This window comes from Drosophila takahashii, chromosome 2R, assembly GCF_030179915.1.
Source record: "Drosophila takahashii strain IR98-3 E-12201 chromosome 2R, DtakHiC1v2, whole genome shotgun sequence".
Classification (NCBI taxonomy): domain Eukaryota; kingdom Metazoa; phylum Arthropoda; class Insecta; order Diptera; family Drosophilidae; genus Drosophila; species Drosophila takahashii.
In genome coordinates this window covers 7,689,707-7,716,245 of record NC_091679.1, presented here as the reverse complement: position 1 = coordinate 7,716,245, position 26,539 = coordinate 7,689,707, and the positions used below count along the sequence as shown (strand labels likewise).

Genomic DNA, 26,539 nt, shown 5'->3' with positions numbered 1-26,539 from the left:
TTTGGATTTTCTGGTACTAAATGGTTTTTTTTGACGTCATGTACTTCCACCGAACATAGAAGTTACATATATAAAACATTAAAAGGCGCTATAAGTCCTTAAAATATCCTTGGAAGAACAAACGAAGATCAATCCTGTTTTTAGATTTTGGCCCATACTCCATTGGTTTAAAAGATATTTGCATTCAATTTTTATTTTCAATTTTTATAATATAAATTGGAGAATAAGACTTATTTTCAATTTATATAATAAAAATTGGAGAATAAGACTTATTTTTAATTTATATAATAAAAATTGGAGAATAAGACTTATTTTCAATTTTTATTATAAATTTTTAATTTTTATAATAAAAATTGAAGAATAAGACTTATTTTCAATTTTTAATTTAAAAATTGAAAAATAAGACTTATTTTTAATTTATAAAATAAAAATTGAAAAAAAAGGTTTATCACGTTTTCGCATTTGCCGAACCATACTAAGTAAGTGGTTTTTTTCCCTTATTTTTTGAACGCTATTTTCAATTTTTCAATTTTTTTAAACTCATAACACTTTTTTGCAGTCCCTGGTTTTTCCCGATCTCGATGCGGTGTTGTACGGTTTTGGGGTAGGTTAGAGACGCCCCTTTCCCTAGTATTCGGGCCTCAAGGGCTAGATATAAAGACTCTGTAAATACTCTGTAAATATGTAAAGGAAACTGGCAAATATTATAAGCGGAGAGATTTAAACTAAGAACAGGAAAAAAAACATTCTTAAATAAAAAAACCCTGAGTTGTTGGCTGGAAAACGGAGTATAAATTATTGCATGTCTATTTTTATTGCCCGGGGTCGGACACTGACCCCAGAATAAGGCTCGAATCCGGGGTTACTACTTGACGGCGCCCTGCCCCACCAGCGCTTGCTGGCGGTACAGCGGGACTCCGACAAGTTTGGTCAAGGGGGCACGGGTGACCCCATCGGTGAATGCTGAGGGGAGTCAGGCGTGCCAGCTAGACTGTAATCCAGGCCGCGACCCACAAAGAATGAACTAGTGCGATATAAGAGCGCTTTCCCCCCCCCCCCCCCCCCCTCTAAAGAGATATGTTGCCTTCCTTTTTGTTTTCCCCATAGGCGTATCCGAAGAGTGATCCGCGGGGTCTGTATTACCCGCTTGTATACCAAATAAACATTTTTCTCAGTCTTACTGATCGATTAAAGGGGGCGGACAACTCCACCTAGCGCCCGCCTATCAGTCATCTCCCATCCATGTCCCATCCTTTATAAATTTTCTGTAAAGGGGATCCTGGCCAGACTGAGCCGCATCCCAGCCGAAGAAAACTACCTTACAAATTGTAGAAACTAAAGGAGAGGTGGTATCAAGGTAGGGGAGGAAAAGTGTCAATTCCATAGTTGGGTGGTATCGGTCTTCTGGTACCACAAGAGCGTCAATTCTGGATACTGAGACTTCAGACGGATCTGAAACAAACACAAGATCTAATTGTCTATTTAAAGAATTTCGTATAAAGCTAACTTGCTGTAACGATAATTCTAAAAGGCCATCCATAAAGTCATGGGCGGATAAAGGTAGAGCGACAAGTGAGTCAGTAGGAGGGGACCAAGAAATATCCGGGAGATTGAATTCACCCAAAACAATCAAAAGGTCCCTATTGGAAAGAAAGGATAGAATAGATTTAATAGCAGATATATGTTGCTCATAAATTATTAGGTCAGAGCCTGGTGGAATATACAGTTGCGAAAAAAATAATAGCACCACTTTGTCACAGGTTCTTAATATTAAAGAAATATGTGGAAAACGGGGATTTTTATTTAAGAAGTGTTTTTTATTATCTTGATTAGTATTTCACCTATTTGAAAAAATTGATACGGATATCGAAAATATTGTCTACATATAATTTTTTCAGATTTTAAGAAAAAAAGTCAAAAAAAGGCCGAAAAAAATAATAGCACCACTTCCGTTTTCTATAAAACGTTACGATGCGCTAATATTCTTGTGTATAAAGGATATATTTTATGAGATTTGACTAAAACTAACTTCTCCTGATATCCAGACATCAAATTGATTACCATTTGGCAATACAAGGACATGTGGAAAATTTTCCAAGTCGGAAAAGAAAAATATTCAAAAAAGAAACATATTGGATGGAAAACGGTCATGAAAACCGGTTGGATTGGTTAGGTTTTGGATCATCTTCATTAAGAATGGCATAAACTTTGAAGGATAACACAGAAAAACCGAGTCCTGGCCCATTTTTCCTTCAAAAAGCGAATATTTTAATAGTTGGATAATGTTTCAATAAACAAATTTATAAAACATGCACTTAAAAAAAAATCCTATCCGAAATGCGAAACACATTTACAAGGGCATAGGGCTCGTCAAAAAAACTTACAAATGAATGCCCGCAAACTTATGAGAATGTGTGAAGGCAAAGTTAAATTGGGTAAGAAGAAATCCTTTTTATAAGTCATGTGTCTTCTAAACACCTAAATTGACCAAAAACATGGTACCAAAACATCCATTTATTGAGCATGGAGCTAGTATTAACATAGGCTTGTTTTTCCTTCTTGAAGTAAGATCAATACGGATGAATACATCGTTCATAAATCATCCTATGATGTAAATAGTAATACGGTAGTAATTCGTAGCTTAAACTGAATACAAAATCACTATGGACGGCAGTCCATGTAGTGACGAAGCGCACCAGGAGAGTGTGCGAAGGCGACTACTATTATATAGCCGCAAAATTGAAAATCTGCTGTGATAGTCCGATCGTAATGAGTAATACACCAATCGAAAGGTATTGCAAAAACTTAAAGGATTGCATACCAAGACTTTAAGAAAATCAATTGGTTTGGGAGAGAGAGCGGTGAAAGTGAAAAAGTGAAAATTTCGAAATTTGGAGCTGTTGGGGCCGGTGGGGATAAATGCCCCCTCGCAATGTTTTAGTTGTATTCCTTTTGAAAATACCCGTCGAAGGGGGGTCATTTGTCGAAATCCGACGCTCCGTTCAAAAGTTATAGCCAAAATAAGATTTTCTTCTTCTTCCCAAAATGAAATTTTAATTCTGTTTGTCAGTTTGTCCAAAAAACTTTTGTTCTACCACTTTTGGAAAAACTCGCTAGTTTAGCGGGAAAACAGCTATAAATAGCTAAAATTCGGAAAACCGTAACTTCTATACTACTAAAGCTACAGACTTTTGCTGCATCTTGTTTGAAAGGTATTTTTAAATGCTATAAACGCCTTTTATATGCCATTTGTGTAAATGTAATAATTTAAAAGATATGAACAAAAGACAATTTTTTAAAACTTTTTTTTTAGTTTTTTTTTTATTTTTCTCAAAAACGGCTCTAGCGATTTTCTTGAAAACTTTAAACTGTATAGCCCTTGAGATTCCTTAAATTTTGGTATATAACACATTACTGTAAAAAGTCACGTTTGTGACGAAAAATTATTACACTCCTCATTAAATAGACTTTCTTATATTTTTCATTCGGCACGCTGCAATAGAAAATGCCTGTGAAGGGAAAAAGGCTGGAATAGTCTGCTAGGGCGAGCCGAATGAGAAAATATTAGAAAGTCTATTTAATGAGGAGTGTAATAATTTTTCGTCACAAATGTTGATATCAGAACTTTTGTATGTTGAAGGTGCGATCGTCACTAGTTTTTTACCTCGTTAAGAGGTGTTTTTATTTGATACTTCTTAAATGAATCTTTGACCAATAAAATCCGGCCAGGATCACGGTCAGGATAGCAAAGAAAGAGTTCGAAAGTACTCAGTCAGCAATTTACAGTGACTTGTGTTCTCGCTTGACCATAACACAACCAAAAATCTTCGAGTTTTTTTTTAAAGACAGTTTATACAGTTAATCTAAAACGTCTTAAATCATTTCCGAACAAAATTTGAAAATATATCATGACTTTTGGGCCCCAAACCTTTATAGGTAGGGTCCTGACTTGTTTAATCGATAGTAAGTCATTATATCCAAAAATCGCAAAAGATATTTACACTTTAAACTTAGATTTACTTGTTAGCTACCGCCAACTAAAGATTAAGTTACCCATTTGTCATTTTTTTACCTTTTTTTCTATTTTTAGAGAAGTGGTGCTATTATTTTTTTCGTACGTTTTTCCAGTTTTGCATAGATTTTCTTAAATAAGTCCAGAAACCTTTTATAAAGCTAACATTTTTTTTCATATTCAAATTATGTTTAGTCTTACTATTTAAAACCCGTTTTGAAAAGTTAAAAAATGTGAGTAAGGTGACTAGTTAAAATTTTTTTGGGTTAGTGGTGCTATTATTTTTTTCACAGCTGTATGAACATGTAATTAACAAGAGAGAACGCTATAGTCGGGTTCGTGTCCCGACTATCTAATACCCGTCACTCAGTGCTAGCGCTGTACTCGGGTTGGTGTCCCGACTAATAATCGTAACTCAGCTAAAGGGAGTGCGAGGGAGATAGATATAGAAATTTTGATTGCGTATAACTTTTTAATGAATGGTCCGATTTGAAAAATGTCTTCTACATTTCGATAGGTATAAATATGCACAACAAAATTGCATTTATACCTCTCGGAAATCTTAAAAGGTGTGGGCGCCAGACACATTTTAAAATCGTTAGTTTGCGATTGTGGGCGTTAGAGGGGGCGTGGCACTCGGCTAAAATAAACTTGCGCTGCGTAGGAAGCCCAAGAATATGCGTGGAAAATCTCAACCTTCTAGCTTTTGTAGTTTCCGAGATCTCAGCGTTCATACAGACAGACAGACGGACAGACGGACAGACGGACATGGCTAGATCGACTCGGCTAGTGATCCTGATCAAAAATATATATAGTTTATAGGGTCGGAAACGCTTCCTTCTACCTGTTACATACTTTTGCACGAATCTAATATACCCTATTACTCTACGAGTAACGGGTATAAAAATAGACAAGGATTGCAGTAAAACTTTCACACAAACAAATTCAATGTCATTAGGGACATAAGAGTGAATTCTCTCAGAAATTATGGTAGAGGTGACGGCAAATAAAACGCCGCCCCTTACGGGAAAGGTGATCGGTTCTGTAGATATTAAAGTTGTTTGACAGAACTTCAGAGTCGGTTATCTCTGGTTTCAGCCAAGTTTCTGTAAAAGCCAAGATATCGTCCGTAAATGCCGAGGAGTCAGCAAAAAGCTTGGGGAGCTTCATGTTAAGTCTTCTAACACTTTGGTAAGCCAAAAATAAACTTTTCAGTTTTTTGGCACCGTGGAAAGCCTGTTATTTGTTCTCGGCTTATAAGGAACAAATTCTTTTATAACCAAATCATCATTAAGCCAAAAGCTTTCCGATACCAGTACTTTAAACACATCAGGCGGAGCAAAAATCTTGAAAGACGATATCCTGCGGGCGTATGAAAATCTAAATTGTTCAACCGCAATATCGGCGGATGGGAATTTTTCACAAATTAATTCCAAAACATCCTCAGATATGGTATCAGGCGTAAATCTTGAAACAAATAGATGCTTCCTATGAGGAACAACTGAGAGTTTCTTACGCCCCCCGGCAGCAGTCTGAACCTCACTCAGCTGAGAGCCAGAAGCGGCACCTACTGTACCTCTGGACGGACAGACGGACAGACGGACAGACGGACATGGCTAGATCGACTCGGCTAGTGATCCTGATCAAAAATATATATAGTTTATAGGGTCGGAAACGCTTCCTTCTACCTGTTACATACTTTTGCACGAATCTAATATACCCTATTACTCTACGAGTAACGGGTATAAAAATAGACAAGGATTGCAGTAAAACTTTCACACAAACAAATTCAATGTCATTAGGGACATAAGAGTGAATTCTCTCAGAAATTATGGTAGAGGTGACGGCAAATAAAACGCCGCCCCTTACGGGAAAGGTGATCGGTTCTGTAGATATTAAAGTTGTTTGACAGAACTTCAGAGTCGGTTATCTCTGGTTTCAGCCAAGTTTCTGTAAAAGCCAAGATATCGTCCGTAAATGCCGAGGAGTCAGCAAAAAGCTTGGGGAGCTTCATGTTAAGTCTTCTAACACTTTGGTAAGCCAAAAATAAACTTTTCAGTTTTTTGGCACCGTGGAAAGCCTGTTATTTGTTCTCGGCTTATAAGGAACAAATTCTTTTATAACCAAATCATCATTAAGCCAAAAGCTTTCCGATACCAGTACTTTAAACACATCAGGCGGAGCAAAAATCTTGAAAGACGATATCCTGCGGGCGTATGAAAATCTAAATTGTTCAACCGCAATATCGGCGGATGGGAATTTTTCACAAATTAATTCCAAAACATCCTCAGATATGGTATCAGGCGTAAATCTTGAAACAAATAGATGCTTCCTATGAGGAACAACTGAGAGTTTCTTACGCCCCCCGGCAGCAGTCTGAACCTCACTCAGCTGAGAGCCAGAAGCGGCACCTACTGTACCTCTGGACGGACAGACGGACAGACGGACAGACGGACATGGCTAGATCGACTCGGCTAGTGATCCTGATCAAAAATATATATAGTTTATAGGGTCGGAAACGCTTCCTTCTACCTGTTACATACTTTTGCACGAATCTAATATACCCTATTACTCTACGAGTAACGGGTATAAAAATAGACAAGGATTGCAGTAAAACTTTCACACAAACAAATTCAATGTCATTAGGGACATAAGAGTGAATTCTCTCAGAAATTATGGTAGAGGTGACGGCAAATAAAACGCCGCCCCTTACGGGAAAGGTGATCGGTTCTGTAGATATTAAAGTTGTTTGACAGAACTTCAGAGTCGGTTATCTCTGGTTTCAGCCAAGTTTCTGTAAAAGCCAAGATATCGTCCGTAAATGCCGAGGAGTCAGCAAAAAGCTTGGGGAGCTTCATGTTAAGTCTTCTAACACTTTGGTAAGCCAAAAATAAACTTTTCAGTTTTTTGGCACCGTGGAAAGCCTGTTATTTGTTCTCGGCTTATAAGGAACAAATTCTTTTATAACCAAATCATCATTAAGCCAAAAGCTTTCCGATACCAGTACTTTAAACACATCAGGCGGAGCAAAAATCTTGAAAGACGATATCCTGCGGGCGTATGAAAATCTAAATTGTTCAACCGCAATATCGGCGGATGGGAATTTTTCACAAATTAATTCCAAAACATCCTCAGATATGGTATCAGGCGTAAATCTTGAAACAAATAGATGCTTCCTATGAGGAACAACTGAGAGTTTCTTACGCCCCCCGGCAGCAGTCTGAACCTCACTCAGCTGAGAGCCAGAAGCGGCACCTACTGTACCTCTGGACGGACAGACGGACAGACGGACAGACGGACATGGCTAGATCGACTCGGCTAGTGATCCTGATCAAAAATATATATAGTTTATAGGGTCGGAAACGCTTCCTTCTACCTGTTACATACTTTTGCACGAATCTAATATACCCTATTACTCTACGAGTAACGGGTATAAAAATAGACAAGGATTGCAGTAAAACTTTCACACAAACAAATTCAATGTCATTAGGGACATAAGAGTGAATTCTCTCAGAAATTATGGTAGAGGTGACGGCAAATAAAACGCCGCCCCTTACGGGAAAGGTGATCGGTTCTGTAGATATTAAAGTTGTTTGACAGAACTTCAGAGTCGGTTATCTCTGGTTTCAGCCAAGTTTCTGTAAAAGCCAAGATATCGTCCGTAAATGCCGAGGAGTCAGCAAAAAGCTTGGGGAGCTTCATGTTAAGTCTTCTAACACTTTGGTAAGCCAAAAATAAACTTTTCAGTTTTTTGGCACCGTGGAAAGCCTGTTATTTGTTCTCGGCTTATAAGGAACAAATTCTTTTATAACCAAATCATCATTAAGCCAAAAGCTTTCCGATACCAGTACTTTAAACACATCAGGCGAAGCAAAAATCTTGAAAGACGATATCCTGCGGGCGTATGAAAATCTAAATTGTTCAACCGCAATATCGGCGGATGGGAATTTTTCACAAATTAATTCCAAAACATCCTCAGATATGGTATCAGGCGTAAATCTTGAAACAAATAGATGCTTCCTATGAGGAACAACTGAGAGTTTCTTACGCCCCCCGGCAGCAGTCTGAACCTCACTCAGCTGAGAGCCAGAAGCGGCACCTACTGTACCTCTGGACGGACAGACAGACAGACAGACAGACGGACATGGCTAGATCGACTCGGCTAGTGATCCTGATCAAAAATATATATAGTTTATAGGGTCGGAAACGCTTCCTTCTACCTGTTACATACTTTTGCACGAATCTAATATACCCTATTACTCTACGAGTAACGTCTGTCTGTCTGTCTGTCTGTCTGTCTGTCTGTCTGTCTGTCTGTCTGTCTGTCTGTCTGTCTGTCTGTCTGTCTGTCTGTCTGTCTGTCTGTCTGTCTGTCTGTCTGTCTGTCTGTCTGTCTGTCTGTCTGTCTGTCTGTCTGTCTGTCTGTCTGTCTGTCTGTCTGTCTGTCTGTCTGTCTGTCTGTCTGTCTGTCTGTCTGTCTGTCTGTCTGTCTGTCTGTCTGTCTGTCTGTCTGTCTGTCTGTCTGTCTGTCTGTCTGTCTGTCTGTCTGTCTGTCTGTCTGTCTGTCTGTCTGTCTGTCTGTCTGTCTGTCTGTCTGTCTGTCTGTCTGTCTGTCTGTCTGTCTGTCTGTCTGTCTGTCTGTCTGTCTGTCTGTCTGTCTGTCTGTCTGTCTGTCTGTCTGTCTGTCTGTCTGTCTGTCTGTCTGTCTGTCTGTCTGTCCGTCTGTATGAACGCTGAGATCTCAGAAACTACAAAAGCTAGAAGGCTGAGATTTCCCACACATATTCTTTGGCTTCCTACGCAGCGCAAGTTTATTTTAGCCGAGCGCCACGCCCCCTCTAACGCCCACAATCGCCCACTAACGATTTTAAAATGGGTCCTGCGCCCACATCTTTAAAGATTTCCGAGAAGTATAAATGCAATTTTGTTGTGTATATTTATACCTATCGAAATGTAGAAGACATTTTTCAAATCGGACCATTCATTGAAAAGTTATACGCAATCAAAAATTATATATCTATCTCCCTCGCACTCCCTTTAGCTGAGTTACGATTATTAGTCGGGACACCAACCCGACACAGCGTTCGCACTCCCTTTAGCTGAGTGACGGGTATTAGATAGTCGGGACAACAACCGGACTATAGCGTTCTCTCTTGTTTTTTGTTGTTAAATTGTTCACAAACGGAATTTAATCCATCATTGAGCTGTTTAAAAACTCGTGAAAGATTACATAGGCCGTCTTGAGTCTGCCTCATAAAGTTGCTCATTGCCAATTCCCTGCAGGACTCACATACCCACATGGGACCAACCCGCAGTTCAATGAAGTCTTTAACTCTGCCAGTGAATCCTGCACATTTAGAATGCATCATCGCTTCGCAGAGCCAACAGTAAATAAACGGGTCATTAGATGATGTCCTACAATTTTTCTTAGTACAGACAAAAGATATTATAGGAAAAATATGTTAATTCAAGAGAATAAAATATAATAAGAATAACAAGAAGGGAAGCTACCTTCGGCCAGCCGAAGCTTATATACCCTTGTAGATTAAAGAATGCTTACTCGGTGCATTTCCAGGGATCCAGATTCAGCGTTTCTATTTATTTAAATTTAGTTTTTAAGTAGTCAAGAATCAAAACGCCTACTACAAAGTTACAATGAATTTTCTTATATTTGTTTGAATATTCCTATGGGAGCCTTAAGATATAGTGGTCCGATCCGGCTCGCTCCGACATACCTGCAATAGAAAAAAGACTTTCGGGAAAGTTTCATCGCGATAGCTTTAAAACTGAGAGACTAGTTCGCATAGAAACGGACAGACGGACAGACGGACATGGCTAGATGGACTCGGCTATTGGTGCTGATCAAGAATATATATACTTTATGTGGTCGGAAACGTCTCCTTCTCTGCGTTGCAAACATCTTTCTGAAATTATAATACCCTCTACAAGGTTATAAAAATATGAAAATAATGAAAAATACCCCAAGTAAATTTGACACTGGGATCGAATTCGCAAAACCACAGACACAAAACAACAAAAAGTATAAGAGCGCGAGATCGCGAGTTTAATTAGAAACAAAAGAGCGCGAGAGAAAAAACGTCTATCGACTGAGCGTGGCTTGTGGTACACCAACAACTATACACACGAACAGTTACAAGTGAAAAGCAAGCAAGAGAGAGAGAATTCAGAAGTACAGCAAGTTCAGAGAGAGTGAGAGTGGGAGAATGGAAGAGAGATTACAAAAGTTTTAGCAGGTTTAGAGCGTGTAATTACACTAACAAAGACAAGCGATTTAAACAAATCCAAATAGAAATGGTAAAATAACTAAAACAATGCACCCGTTAATTGGGAGTTTTAGTTTAAAACACTAACACAATTGTTAGGCTACGCTTTCTTTGTAAACAATCACAAGACACTCGCAAAAATCACTGAAAATACAAAATAACGCAGAGCACAAAAGTAAACACAACCGTTCACAAGCGACGCTAAATCGATGATGATAACAATAGCTAGTCCTTGAACGAAGGATTTTCATTTGTTTTGAAAACTTATTTTTTTAGAGCATAAAATCCAAAATTTTATACCTTGAAAAAGTACATTTTTTGTTAAAACCGTTGCAATTTTTTTTTGTTTAAATCAAAATTTTTGCAAATCCTTCGTTCAGGGACTAGGCAATACAATATACTAACGACATTTTTTTAATTGGGGATTTGAGATGAACCGTTCTTGGGATATGGTGTCCACCGCAAGTCACCATCGAAAAAGACGATCTTGGAATTTGGCCATAGCATTTTTATTATTTAATATTTTTTTATGAAAAAATTTTAATAAGTACCCAGAAACATGTACTAAACAACCCCGGCAAAACATTTTTAATAAGTATTTTTTTTTGTGTCAAAAAAAAATCGGTAAAATTTTATTTTTTTTGTGCGGTACACTGTATATAACCCCTTAAATACACTTTCTAAAATTTTCTGATTCGGCCCGCCTTAGCAAACTATTCCAGCCTTTTTCTTCTTCACTTTTCACAGGGTTTTTTATTGCAGCGTGCCGAATCAGAAAATTTTAGAAAGTGTATTTAATGACGACTGTTGATATCAGAACTTTTGTATGTTGAAGGTGCGATCGTCACTAGTTTTTTACCTCGTTAGGAGGTGTTTTTATTTGATATCAGAAGTTTTGGTTTGTTTACTTTGCTCTCATAAGTTAAAAAGGCGTTTAGGTATTTCAAAATACCTTTTAAACGAGTTATAGCACATGACTGTACCTTTAGTAGTTCAGAACTTACAAACTCACGAATGGTAGCTACTTGTAGCTTTTTTTCCCGCTAAGGGCGCGGGTCGGAAAACAAAAGCTTTGTATATGGAACTGCTTAAAACAATCTAAATGATTCCATGACCCTAAAATACAGTTTGGATACGCTCCCACAAAATGCAATACTAAGGCAGCGGTAGTTGTTCTGAGCTGGCAAAAGTGGCTACTTTTGTTTTAAAATAACTTTTGATCCTGACTTTTTACAGTAACATGATATATACCAAAATTTAAAGAATCTCAAGGGCTATATGTTTTATATTTTTTTAAGAAAATCGTTAGAGCAATGTTTGGGAAAAATAAAAAAAGCTAAACATAAAGTTAAAAAAATTTTTTTTTGTGCAACCTTTTACCTTCGGCTTATACATAAATAGTGTTAGGGAGGCGTTTATTGTACTTTAAAATACCTTTAATATAAGGTAAAGCACAAGTCTGTAGCTAAAGTATTTTGAATGTTATGGACTTACGGACAAAGAAGAAGACAATTTCACAATAGATAATTAAAAATACATGCAGGTCAAAATACGAATAGTCAAGATACATATTAGTATTAGTATTATTGATTTAAAGATAGGCAGTGAGTCGGTAGTAGATATTACTCTAAAAGGTTCATGCATTGCATAATTAGAGATACAATGATTTAGAACTAGAGGAATATAGTTTCCTGTGAATCTATTAGGCACATTAAAATGCAGGCGACCCAGTAACTCGGGGCTCTCCACATCACCATGAATAAGTAATGCCAAGCATAGTTCTTCGATTAACTAATGATGGCAAGTTAATTAGAAGTAGTCTACTAGAGTAGAATGGCAGTATTAAGCTTGTATCCCAGTTAAGTCCCCGTAAGGCAAATATTAAAAGGTTTTTTTGCACAGACTCAATTCGGTCTATATGCACCCCATATTGGGGACTCCAAACTAGAGCGCAGTACTCAAGATTTGGTCGGACTAATGAAATAAACAAGGTCTTTGAGACATAGAGATGATCGAATTCCTTCGACCACCTTTTGATAAATGCAAGCACGCCCCTGGCTTTATTTACCATGGTAATAATGTGATCAGAAAATTTAAGTTTAGGATCCATATAGACTCCAAGGTCGTCAGCATGCGTTATTCTATCTAACACACAACCGCTCAAAGTATAGGTTGAATAGTAAGGGCTGACACGAAAAAAGGTCATTAGTTTACACTTGGAACCAGGGAACGAAAATAACTGTTATTGTAAATTTTTCATACAAAAAAATCACGCACTTAGAAGGGTCCTAAAAATTTTTTAAATACACCACAATTTTTATTAGCCATTGTAGTTTACAAATCCGTAATGATTTTTATTTTTTGATTTTTATAATAAAACTCAAAAAATAACTGTTATTTTTTGATTTTTATGAATAACAGTTATTCTATAACAGTTATCCTTGACATTTTTGAAAAAATGAAATAATTAAAAAAACATGATACCCGTGCTTTTTATAACTTACTAAAAATTTGTTAAAAAAGGCAACCGCGCATATTTTATACCTATATTTTTTTAAAATTTTGTTTACCCACAAAATCGCCATAAATCAAGTTTGAGTTTTATTTTTGATCACGACGAATAACTGTTATTTGTCAACTTTTATTATAAAACTCAAAAAATAACAGTTATTCTTTGAGTTTTACTTTACAAATCAGAAAATAACTGTTAAAGTGTGATTTTTAAAATAAAACTTATAACAGTTACGTTCCCTGCTTGGAACCATTTAAATTTAAGTTATTATTCATGCACCATCTTTGAAATGCAATGAGATCGAATTGTAAAGCTAAACTTTGTGCGGGATCATTAAATTGCAGGCACAACTTAACGTCATCTGCGTATATAAGTACACTTGAGTTCGTTAAAACTAGAGGAAGGTCATTTATAAATAATGTAAACAGGAGGGGACCAAGATGACTTTCTTGTGGTACGCCGGACGTAACTCGGATTAGGGATGAAAAAGAGTTTTTAAAAATTACCCTTTGAGTCAATGTCAAATAACTTAAGTGGATAACTTAGGATCAGTCTGACGATTTTTTCTAAAACCATTTACCACAAATGAAGTAAACTCCAAAAGGTTAGTTGTCGTTGACCTACGTTTTATAAATCCGTGCTGACAAGAGGAAATAAGAGACCTACAACTGTATTGGAAATGGGGAGTAATAATGGTGTCAAGGAGCTTAGGAATAGCTGATAGCTTTGAGATACCTCTGTAATTACATGCGTTCAATTTGCTCCCTTTTTTATGAAGCGGGATAACAAACGATTCCTTCCATCTAAGCGGGAAATCTGACGTTTTCAAAGACAAAGTAAAAAGTTTGTGCAATGGTCTACACAATGTCTCAGCGCAATACTTAAGCACACATCCAGGGACTTCGTCAGGACCCGGAGAGTAGACTGGTTTGACCCTTTGCAGACTTAAAAGAAGTGAGCTTTCACTTATAACAGGACAAAAAATAAAGTTTGAAGTCTGACGGACTTGATGTTGAATAGGTGGTTTGGAAAAACTGTGCGAAAAGATCGGCTATGGCCTGATCTGTGTATGCGGCAGAATTTTCAAATTTAAGGGTTGATGGGTAGCTTGAAGTTTTACGCTTTGTGTTAACATAATTATAATACTGTTTTGGATTCAGTGTAAACTGCGTTTGCAACGAGCTAAATAGTTTTTGTAACACTGAGCGTTAAGCACGGTAAAATCCGACCGAGCACTTATGTATCGGGAAAAGGCAGCTTGTGATCCGTAAGCTCTAAACTTTTTGTACAGTCTAGACTTCACATTTTTAAGTCGTGACAACTCTTTACTAAACCACGGAGGTTGGCTAGAAATTTTAGGATAATACGTAGGAACGCATGTATCAAAAACTGCGTTTAATACATAATAAAATATATTAACAGCTTCAGTCATATTAGTACATAAGTACAGATTAGACCAATCCGAGAAAGCGATAAGGCTATTGATAAGTGAAAAGTTTTCTCTACGAAAGCAGGGGATGCGTTTGGCTGAGTTTTCAGATATTTCAATTAATTTTGTACCCGTGTCAACAGTCAGCTCCAGCGTTGGGTGATATGGGTCTTCCGGTAAAGTAATCATAGATCCAGTAATCGTCCTAACGAATTTTGAACATGGTTTACTTGAGACAATGAAATATCAAGCAAACCATCAAGAAAATCATGCTGCGTTGAAGGTAACAATATATTCGAAGTTTCTACGGTGGACCATGTCGCTCTAGGTATATTAAAGTCACCTAAAAATATTAACTGATCCCTATCTGATAGTTTACTTGAAATAAACTTGATAGCGGACAGATGATTTGCATATATTGGGAGTTCAGATGACGGCGGAATATAAGAACTTGTTATGTATATAGAAATACCCGGAAGGGATAGTTTTATACACAGAAATTCAACGTCCATTATTTCGTCGGACGTTATTTCTTCAGACGTTAATTCTGAGTCAACTGCAATTAAAACTCCACCTCCACGTCGCACAGTGGTCGGGCTTGTATGGAGCCGCGGCCATAAATATTTCTAGATGTGCTATCGCCATTAAACTTTTACAATTTTATGTTACAAAAATTGGCCAGATCGTACCACTATATCACAAAAAATTCAATTTTTGTAATAATAACAAGTTGGTTTGTTTACCGTACGATATTTACAAACTTAGAACTGCAATATAAAAATGTGGGAGTGATTACTGAACTCCACCAGCACCAAAAAAATTATAAAAAACAAAACGAACAATAATAAGATTTAATATCATTTTAAAATTTTTTGATCGAGTAGCGAAATAGTTGACTCTAAAAGAGTTGACTTTTGGTTATAACTAAGTTTTTTTGTTCATTAATAAAAGGATCAGAACTTAAAAGCAATCTGTTAAATAAATCTATATTTGCAGTCGAATTATTAAATATCCTTAATTTTTTATTCAGCGGCTCCTTTAAAAAGCTTTTCAATCAAAAACCAACCAAAAAGCTACAAAAGAGACAGCGAAAACAAGCTACAACAACAGCACACACATAACAAAAAGATCTTCCTCCTAGAAAAAGGTTCTAAAATAAATGAGGTTAGGTTGCATTTTTTAATGCCACAAGTGCATCGGCACCTTTCGGCAGCTGGACAAAACATTTTTATAATCTTGAAATATTAACAAATAACAGGATATAAACATCATTGGGGGTAAGCGGGGGAAAGCACTTAAAACTTTACCTAAAGGGCTAGTACTCAACCCAAACAAAAACTTCATATGAAACAAAATTTTTTTACGTTGTTTTTCATATGAAGTTTTTTGTTTTGGACGACTTTTTGTTGGGTTGAGTACTAAGCCAAAACATTCTAATCCACAAAATTTACAAACTAAATAGGACGCACACTTTACCACGTATTTTCGCAAAACACAGCACAAGTTATTAATTCATGTAAATGTATAAACAAAATATATACCGTTATGAACAATATCCATTATATACAAATGGGGTTAAACCGTGCTTTATAATTTATTAGAATTTTTTAAATTCACTTCTTGCACTGCACTGTTGACAAATTGAAAGTAAGTAAGCACTTTCTCGCACTTTGCATTCCAGTGTTGGAAAGTCCCGTTAGAAATTCCAAAAGAAAACTATTATGTCATAAAGCTTGGACAATTAGCTGATCGTATAACCGGTTTTCGCTGGAATATCTCAAAATCGCTGTTTTAGATACCACGAATGTGACAGCATTTATGGCTGCAATACCAGTTCCAGTCGGTACTCCAAACCTTAAGTCAACATGCGGCGTTGGACTCATCTCTGTATTTTTTTCGGGTGTCTCATGCGGCAAAATCGCACGTTCTCGCGATCTTTTTACGCTTAGGAGAATCGGCCTCAGATAGCATACGGCTAGTGAGCTGCGACTCAATCGCCACAAGCAGCTCCGTATTTCTACGGCTGTTACGAATTAATTCCGTCACAGTGCTTTTAGTGAGCCGTCTTATAGAGATTGTCTCGGTTTCATAAGCAACACATTCTTCACAATAGTAGCGCAAGCCACTTCTCATGTCGATTGCATCACGAACCAGGCCCGAATAGACAAGGCATTTTGCATGAAAAATACTCTCGCACGAATGACACGGAATACTCTGTTGTCCAGCCAAAATCAACGACTTGCATTTCTTCGAACAACAGACAGCCATTATCGCGATATTCCGAACCATAGTGCAAAGAGAAAAAAGCCACGAGAGTAAGAGAGCGGGAGAGAGTGAGCGGGAGTGAGTAAGCGGGGGAGCGTAAGTTTAAGCTGTGCCAACAACGTTTTATGCGGGAGTGCGGGAGAGCGGGTAACTACCGTATAGATTCTTACCGCTCCAAACAGCGTTTGGTAGAAAAGGAGAATGCAATAAGATAAAACAATAACAACAAACACTGCACAGAGACTGGGCGTGCAAACTAATTTAGTTAATTTAAACACAAAACAATCACTATGCACTCGCGAATCGAACGGATGTTGTTTGGGACATAAAAAATGAACAAAAATTCGGACCGTTCACTAAGAGAGCGTTTCTTATACCATATAAAATTTCCAGGAGTTTAAACCAACGTTTTGGGACAAACTGACAAACAGAATTAAACTTTCATTTTGGGAAGAAGAAGAAAATCTTCTATCTTGGCTATAACTTCTGAACGGAGCGTCGGATTTTATCGTATGACCTTTTATTCGACGGGTATTTTTAATAGAAACACAACTAAAACATTGCGAGGGGCATTTATCCCCACCGGCCCCAACAGCTCCAAATTTCGAAATTTTCACATTTTCACTTTTACCGCTCTCTCTCCCAAGCCAATTGATTTTCTTAAAGTCTTGGTATGCAATCCCGTTAGTTTTTGGGATACCTTTCGATTGGTGTATCACTCATTATGATCGGACCATCACAGCAGATTTTCAATTCTGCGGCTATATATAGAGTCGCCTTTGCACACTCTCCTGGTGCGCTTCGTCACTACATGGACTGCCGTCCATACTGACATTATATAATTTTACAAAAATATATATTTTTTTCAAATTCATTGGTCAGGTGGAGCCTGCAGAGCCTCAGGAGAGGATGCGGAGATGTGTGAAAAATCGCCATGCGCGAAAAGGGAGCCAAGACTCCGGAACCCATGTTAAACGTACCGAAGACCCCTCCAAGGCACCGTAGATTGTAAAAATCAATTAACTTAATTTAAAAGTATAAAAATAATTTACCAAAAATGATGTAGTAAAAATTAATTGAAAAGAAATAAACCTTTTGATAAGGGCGATGAAATTCAATATATTTTTAATGAAAATGGGCAGTGAATAGGTGATTAAAACAGGCATTGAATAGGTGATGAAAATGTCTCTCTTTGCTGATGATTTTGAGTGATATTTAGGCGTTAAAATAGCGTCGAAAAGGCGCCGAATTGGGCGATGAATTAGGCGATGAAAAATGGTGCTGAACAGATGTTAAAAAAGCGCCTGTTTCTGGCAGTGATGAGCTCCTAGGAGTTTTTAGCAGTGATTCACTGCCAAAGAGGCGCTGAATGGAACTGCAGGAGGATCCAGTGCTTAGTAGGCCCACACACACATGTAAGTGTTTACTTATGTTTTGCACTATTATTCTGAGTGATTTTGTCTTTCTATTGTGTATTGCCTTTGGCTTGTGTTGGCGCAAATAATTTACTTTTAGTAATTTTAAGCTTAATATTGTTGTGTACATTTTTGTGTGGGCCGTCGAATGTATTCCGTGTTCACAAAAATTGTAAGCTTTAATTTAAAGGAGAAGTAGGGTCTAGCAAAAAAAAAAATATCGGCATTTCTAAAAGGCCCAACCGATCGTTTTCAATTTGTAGCATATTTTTCCTGCATAAAAAAATACCCGCTTCCTATGAAGGGTTTTTTTTTTTTACTTTTTAACTTTAAAAATTTTATTTTTAAGCTGAAAGTGATATTTTTTAAGTGAAAAACGCATTTTTGACTTTGAACTATCGAAAAAAATTCTTAAAAATAAAAAATTAAAAATCGCGCTCCCCAGGGGACGGTTTTTTTTTTCTTAAGCTAAATGTAAAAGCAGAATGGAAATCCGATAATTTTTGGAGGAGATACAGTGGTCACTGCAAAACGCTTTTTTTTAATAGTGTTCCAGCAAATGATTTGCCACCGACACTTTATAATATACAATTGGTTTGAATTAAATCCATCCAACCAGTTTTTATAGAAAAAATCGCAAAAGTTACTTGATTTTTTTATAGAATTTTTAATAATATACAAGCAGCAGGCTTATCAAAAATTTTAAGTTAGAATTAAATTGCACGCAAATTATAATTTCTAGACTGGTGCAGTATTTTTCCAAAGGCAATATGATTTTAGAAAAGTTTCCTAACAAATACATGTTTTGTTTTGTATGTGTCTATATAGTGCTTCAGACTGAACTGAAATCGCAAAAACCAATAATCCATATTAATCCACTTTACAGGGCAGGCCAAAAAAAAATATTTAATGTTTACAAAGGCTTTAAAACACAATAATACTTTACTTACTTCCGGGTTAAACGATGGGCGAAAATGTTTATGCAGTTCAATAATAATGCGAAGACTCACAAGAACATTTTCTTCATTGTCAGTTTTCAGAATTTTGAGCATCATAGTTATTATTGACTTGACATGTTGCCTTAAGCTTTCTGTTATAGGCAATCTGTGAATCATCTCCAAAATAAGCTTTCGAATCTGAAATTTACAAAAAAAAATATTGTTTTGGTCAGTTCAAATGTTACAGTTAATGACGGAAAATTAATAATAACCCAACTATTATCAAATTCTGTGAGTGTTCAATGCCACCACTTTTATACCCGTTACTCGTAAAGTAAAACTTCTAATAAAAAAAACATATATTTGCAAATATTTAGAAGACGCGTGAAAACTTTGAACTAAACCGCAGTGTCTTATTATTCGATTTGTTTCTTTTAACCCTCACATTGGGGTATAATAATTTAGGGAAAAAGTTTGCAACTTAGTGAAGTATAAAACCACATAAGGAGAGGTCTGAAAGTTGGGACACCCCACACTCTCAAAACTGTTTTTCCTCGACTATTAGATACCCGTTACTCAGCTAAACAACTTGTTCAAGAAGAACACTTTTTATAATAAATCTAATATTTTACGAGTTCAGTACATGTCAATATGCAAATTGATCTAGAGCCGTAAATAACGATCTGTAACTCAAACCCTACAAGGGTGCAGTGCTAACACTTGTAATTTTAAGTACAGGCCACTTGAGCCTGACCATAAATATAGTTCTCACACTGCAGAAAAGGGTCGCATTGCAGGAGGCCGTTGATAAGGCTCCCGCTCAGGCAAATAGATGTGGTCTCTGCGTAGACCATAGATAAGTATATTATAAGAATTTCATGTTAGCTACGTAAGCAAAGACTTAATGAAATAAAATCAGTTTTTATACAGAACTCAAACGTGAAGGTTGTTTTCCTTATTACAGGAACCCCTGTCATTTTGGTCATTCGAGCCTTTGATTCCTTGCGGAACAATTGGCCAGACTAGTCTGCAGTTTTCCCCCACCAGTGGTAAGAGACTCAGAGATATTCTGCACCTTAAAGATTCTGTCAAGTGCTAGACACTTGCAGCTACAGGTTGCAAACAGATTCACACGATTGTTTTCCCCCACCAGAGGTAAGAGACAAAAGTGTTGAACAAAATAAAATCAAAAAGACAAGTAAAAGAGTCTTTTTTGTTTTTAAGCACCTTAAAGATTCTGATTTTAACAGCTAAAGGTTGCTAAAGTCGGTAGGGCGTTTCCGAGGCCTTAACATCAGATTAATATATAGAAAAATATAGTGATTCATATATATTAAAACCAATAAGTTGAAAAGGCGTGTCCGTGGCCAAAACAGCGGATATAAAAAATATAAAATTTTGTGAAAAGTGCATTAAAAAAAAAAAGTGCCCACAAAATAACATTTGCAAAAAGTGCCTAATTGCAAATGAAATACTCTTGTATTGGAAAAAAAATCCACACGAGAAAATTGCGCAAAATCCAAAAATTTGGAAAAATAAGGGTGAAAAGTGCCTACAAATGCTATAAAGCCAAGAAGCTATAAAGCATAAAATTGAAAAATCCGACTAAATAAAAATATTATTATTAAAGAAAAAGTGCTCAATAAATAATAATATTACCATTAGCATTGACTATGGTTAAGGGGTTATATACCTTTTTTGAGCGAAAAAATTAAGGGAACTTTGGATTTTTTTTTTGGTGTGTAGCAATTATTTTATGACAGTGAAGTTATTATTTATTGATAGTACATGTTTTTATCGAAACAACAAGCCTTTGTTCTTGAAAAAATATGAATAATTTACGAAGTTATGGCAATTCTTTCGGAACCCTTTTTTTTTTATAGTGGCTTGCGGTGACCACGATGGAAGTCCAGCAGGTCAACTGATATCAAAAAACCAAAAATTTTTAGTTAGTATAGTGTTATATCCAGTTCGTGAACGATTACTTTTAAGAATATTTCCTTTTTTCTGCATACAGTAACAATTTTTCCAAAAAGTTGATTTTTCAAGTTCTAAAAATTTTATTAAAAAATTCTGATCTGCGAAATTAAAATTGGCGCATAAAAACTGAATCGTTCACGAACTCGGCACAATCATTACGAATAATTTAAAAAAAATTTGAAGAAGATCGATCAAATAGTTCTTGCGCAATCGTGGTCACAGCGAAGGCACTTTTGGAAAAACACGACTTTGAGATAATCGCATTCAAAAGTTTACGTTGACATTGCAACTATTGAAGTCGAGCGCGTCAAAACGCTGTTTTCCTATCGAACTATTATTCGGATCTGTATGAAAATTTGGGAAGATGTTCTCTAGGGGATATACTTTAAGATTCAGCAAAAAAAAAAAATTTCGTTTTTTTGAAAAAAAAAGGTATATAACCCCTTAACAAGAGCCTGCAATATAAATGTAAATATTGTAAAAGGGCCTTGAATTGAATCGCAATTAAGCGTTCAACTCCATTAATTTGGATTATGGGAAAATATACACCATTGGGCAAATAGCCTGCAGATGCAATATTGCATTTTAACATCCCGAAACTGGGATAAATATAATACATCAAGCTACCGAGAGGACGATCTCGGCACCATAACTTAATTTCATTTTGGAAGGAAGAAGACTTGCTGGCTGACCGCAGGACCTGGACACCAAGGGAAGTCGTCGCCAAAATCGTCGCTACAAGAAAGTCGTCGACAACATCTTTGAAAAAACGCTATCGTCATCAATGGGCTAAGTCAACGTGATCAACAGATAAGTTCGATATTAGTAACTGATATAGTTGTAAAAAGCACGATGTCGATGTCCGATATTAGTTATTTTCGTGGAAAGGTGGCTTTCTTAGAGAAAGTCAAGGAATTAAACAGATATCTCGATGAGACAATGAATAATTTGGGTGGCTGCAAGGATTCTCTTAACATAAGAGGATATAAGATTAACTATTTAGCTAAAAATTTGTTTAATGTGGTGGAAAAAGCTAGATGTTATTTTGAACGCAGAGAATTTGAACGCATTATTGATGAATTGGAATTCGATGTTCAAAATATAGTAACGGCCATAGAGGAAAGATTCCGCCGTGAAGGATGTTGTCTTTGGGTTGTTAGGGAAGAGGAGTTTCTTACCCTGCCAGAGAAACAGTTTTCAAATTATCTCGATGAATTAATTTGTTGTAATGAATTCAAACAAAAAGAGAATAGTTTAGAATCAAATCAAAAAGATTCACAAACTGTATTATCGAGTCCATTAAAAGAGAAAGAGTTAGGTAGCTTAACGATTTCTAAAGAAATAGAGGATAAAGAAATACACTGCCGTAATATTCCGCCGGCAGGACCTCACTTTGAAGGTGAGGTTGTTTTTAGTTCACCATCCGTGTTACTTGAAGTAAATGACGTTCTTACAACCGATCATTTAGTAGAAGAAGAGTCAATAGACTTAGAATTAATAAATGGAAGTCCTATGACAGTTAGGATTTGCAACGCATACTTTCGGGCCAAGTTATATAATTACAAATTTGTGAAGCAAAGTAGGTTCTATTTAAGAATGATTTGGTGCCCATTAAAGCTAGGTCTGTTTAATTTATACAGTAAATATTAAACGGTTGAAGAATGAAAAAGAGTACATGAAAAGGTATCATGTTAAAATTAAAGATTTAATATATAAAGATTTTATAAATTTGATAATAAAATCCAAGACCGTTGCAAGGTGTTTAAACATATAAGTTAAAAAGCAGATACAATATATCGAATTAAATATACAGTCCACTAATTTTATATTTGCATTGTTAACGAAAAGAATTTATGTAATTGATAACCTCTACACCGCATCTTGCCGCCCTTGGCAGAATGTTCAAGAAGAACACTTTTTATAATAAATCTAATATTTTACGAGTTCAGTACATGTCAATATGTAAATTGATCTAGAGCCGTAAATAACGATCTGTAACTCAAACCCTACAAGGGTGCAGTGCTAACACTTGTAATCTTAAGTACAGGCCACTTGAGCCTGACCATAAATATAGTTCTCACACTGCAGAAAAGGGTCGCATTGCAGGAGGCCGTTGATAAGGCTCCCGCTCAGGCAAATAGATGTGGTCTCTGCGTAGACCATAGATAAGTATATTATAAGAATTTCATGTTAGCTACGTAAGCAAAGACTTAATGAAATAAAATCAGTTTTTATACAGAACTCAAACGTGAAGGTTGTTTTCCTTATTACAGGAACCCCTGTCATTTTGGTCATTCGAGCCTTTGATTCCTTGCGGAACAATTGGCCAGACTACTCTGCAGTTTTCCCACACCAGTGGTAAGAGACTCAGAGATATTCTGCACCTTAAAGATTCTGTCAAGTGCTAGACACTTGCAGCTACAGGTTGCAAACAGATTCACACGATTGTTTTCCCCCACCAGAGGTAAGAGGCAAAAGTGTTGAACAAAATAAAAGCAAAAATACAAATAAAGAGTCTTTTTTGTTTTTAAGCACCTTAAAGATTCTGTTTTTTAACAGCTACAGGTTGCTAAAGTCAGTAGGGCGTTTCCGAGGCCTTAACATCGGATTAATATATAGAGAAATATAGTGATTTATATATTAAAACCAATAAGTTGGTAAGGCGTGTCCGTGGCCAAAACAGCGGATATATATAACAAAAAATATACAAATTTTGGGAAAAGTGCGTTTAAAAAAAAAAAAAAAAAAGTGCCCACAAAATAACATTTGTGACAAGTGCCTAATTACAAATGCAATACTCTTGCATTGGAAAAAGAATAAATCCACAAGAGAAATAAAATTGCAAAAATTCCAAAATTGTTGGAAGTGCCTACAGTGCTGAACAAAGCATTAAAAAATTTCAAAAAACCTGCTTACAAAATAACATCAACAAAAATTACATCGCAAAGACAAAATTGAAAAACAACAAAAACGAAATCAACTCCAAAAGAAGAAAAGAAGACCCACAACCCCAGAAAGACGACTTCAGCAGCAAGCATCGCCAGCATCACCGACTTCAAGCAGCAAGGAACCATCATCTTCGACATCAAGTACCGCTCAATCCATCGACTTCTACAGCGGCATAAAAGCGTCCAGAAAAATTCAGATAAGTTAGAAATAAATTATTCCTAAATTTACTTAACTTAATCTTAAAAAAAAAAGATGTTGTCCGATATTAGTTATTTTAGTGCAAAGGTGGCCTTCTTAGAGAAAGTCGAGCAATTAAACAAATATCTCGATGAGACAGTAAATAATTTGAGTGGCTGCAAGGATTCTCTTAACATAAGAAGATATAAGATTAACTATTTAGCTACAAATTTGTTTAATGTGGTGGAACAGGCTAGATGTTATTTTGAACGCAAAGAATTTGAACGCATTATTGATGAATTGGAGTTCGATGTTCAAAATATAGTAACGGCCATAAAGAAAAGATTCCGCACTGAAGCATATTGTCCTTGGGTTCTTAGGGAAGAAGAGTTTCTTACCCTGCCAGAGAAACAGTTTTCTAATTATCTCGATGAATTAATTTGTGGCAATGAATTCAAACAAAATAAGAATAGTTTAGAATCAAATATAATAGATTCACAAGCTTCATTATCGAGTCCATTAAAAGAGAAAGAGTTAGGTAGCTTAACGATTTCTAAAGAAATAGAAGATGAGCAAATACACTGCCGTGATATTCCGCCGGCAGGACCTCACTTTGGAGGTGAGGTTCTTTTTAGTTCACCATCCGTATTAGTTGAGGTTAATGACGTTCCAACCGTTCATTTAGTAGAAGAAGAGTCAATAGACAAGGAATTAATAAATGAAAGTCCTAAGTCAATTAGGATAATCAAGTCATACTTTCGGGCCAAGTTATATAATTACAAATTTGTGAAGCAAAGTAGTAGCTATTTAAAAATGATTTGGTGCCCAATAAAACTATGTCTGTTTAATTATACGGTAAATGTTAAACGGTTAAAGAATGAAAAAGAATACATGAAAAGGTATCATGGTAAAATTAAAAATTTAATAATTAATGATTATACATTTGGTAATAAAATCCAAGACCGTTGCAGGGTGTCTGAACATATAAAATAAAAAGCAAATACAATATATCGAATTAAATATACAGTCCACTAATTTCATATTTGCATTGTTAACAAAAATAATCTAAGTAATTATAACCCCTACACCGCATCTTGCCGCCCTTGGCAGAATGTTCAAGAAGAACACTAATTGTCATAAATTTAAGAGTTTACGAGCTCTGTCAATGTCAATATGTAAATCTATCTAGAGCCGTAAATAATGATCTGTTATTTTAAACCTACAAGGGTGCAGTGCCGAACAACTGTAATCTTAAGTACAGGCCACTTGAGCCTGACCATAAATATAGTTCTCACACTGTACAAAGGGTCGCCTTGCGGGAGGCCGTTGATAAGGTTCTCGCTTAGGCAAACAGATGTGGTCTCTGCGTAGACCATAGATAAGTATATCATAAGATTTTCATGTTAGTTACATAAGCGAAGACTTAGGAAAATAAAATCAGTTTTTATACAGAACTCAAACGTGAAGGTTGTTTTCCTTATTACAGGAACCCCTGTCACAACTTAATAGAAATATGCCTTCTTATATGTTTTTCGCCGCTCGATTTTTACCCAGGGATCTCTTTCTTGAAGAGGCTTTCAATTCTGCCTAGCACATCTTCCGTCTCTCTCTAGCGCAGGTGAATGCACTTGTGAAAAACGTATACGAGCAAAAAGAGACAAAATGCGCGACCCATTTCAAATAATTTAAAATTTGCATTAACATAATGTGAATTAGAGTGACCACAGGAAAAAAGGAACTACCTGCATACTACGATTTTTATACCCTTGTAGAGGGTATTATAATTTCAGTCAGATGTTTGCAACGCAGTGAAGGAGACGTTTCCGACCACATAAAGTATATATATTCTTGATCAGCACCAATAGCCGAGTCTATCTAGCCATGTCCGTCTGTCCGTTTCTATGCGAACTAGTCTCTCAGTTTTAAAGCTATCGCGATGAAACTTTCCCGAAAGTCTTCTTTCTATTGCAGGTAGTACATATGTCGGAGCGAGCCGGATCGGACCACTATATCTTAAGGCTTCCATAGGAATATTCAAACAAATATAAGAAAATTCATTGTAACTTTGTAGGAAGTAGGCGTTTTGATTCTTGACTACTTAAAAACAAAATTTAAATAGAAACGCTGAATCTGGTATCCCTGGAACTGCACCGAGTGAGCATTACTTTATCTGCAAGGGTATATAAGCTTCGGCTGGCCGAAGGTAGCATCCTTTCTTGTTATACCTACTTCGGTTTATATTTAAAAATATGCTTTTTATAAAACCTATCGAAAAAATTAGCTAAAAAAATCCGTTGCAAACTGTCTACCTGGCAGTGTTACCAATTAGCTAGCACTTTAAAATACCAAATTTGTTCAAATTTCGGAGTTAGTTATCGAAATGTTTTGTTAACGAATTATTTATTCAAAGGTACTCAGTATTGTAGTTAAAAATGAAACTTATTTCTGCAAAAAGTTGGCATCACTGTCGTGAAAAAATGTCCTATTTTTGCCAGGTAAAACGCTGCCTGTGAAGAAGAAGAAGACATACATGTAAAAAAGTACAAACTTTTGGTTTATTATTAATTTAAGCTAATAA

The 26,539-nt window shown here is 36.2% G+C and overlaps 1 protein-coding gene across 12 annotated transcripts in view; it reads right to left on the bottom strand.

Moving 5' to 3' along the window:
• The window catches only part of Nipped-A (Transcription-associated protein Nipped-A), a 520,496-nt gene that overhangs the window by 473,916 nt on the left and 20,041 nt on the right, over positions 1-26,539 (bottom strand). For all 12 annotated transcript variants that reach the window (XR_011418193.1, XM_070213836.1, XM_070213837.1 and 9 more), the window contains one exon: positions 18,868-19,053. Coding sequence is in view for 11 of the 12 variants with exons in the window: in XM_070213836.1 (XP_070069937.1) it covers positions 18,868-19,053 (186 nt within the window). In the remaining variant the exon portion in view is untranslated. The remainder of the gene's footprint in view (positions 1-18,867; positions 19,054-26,539) is intronic.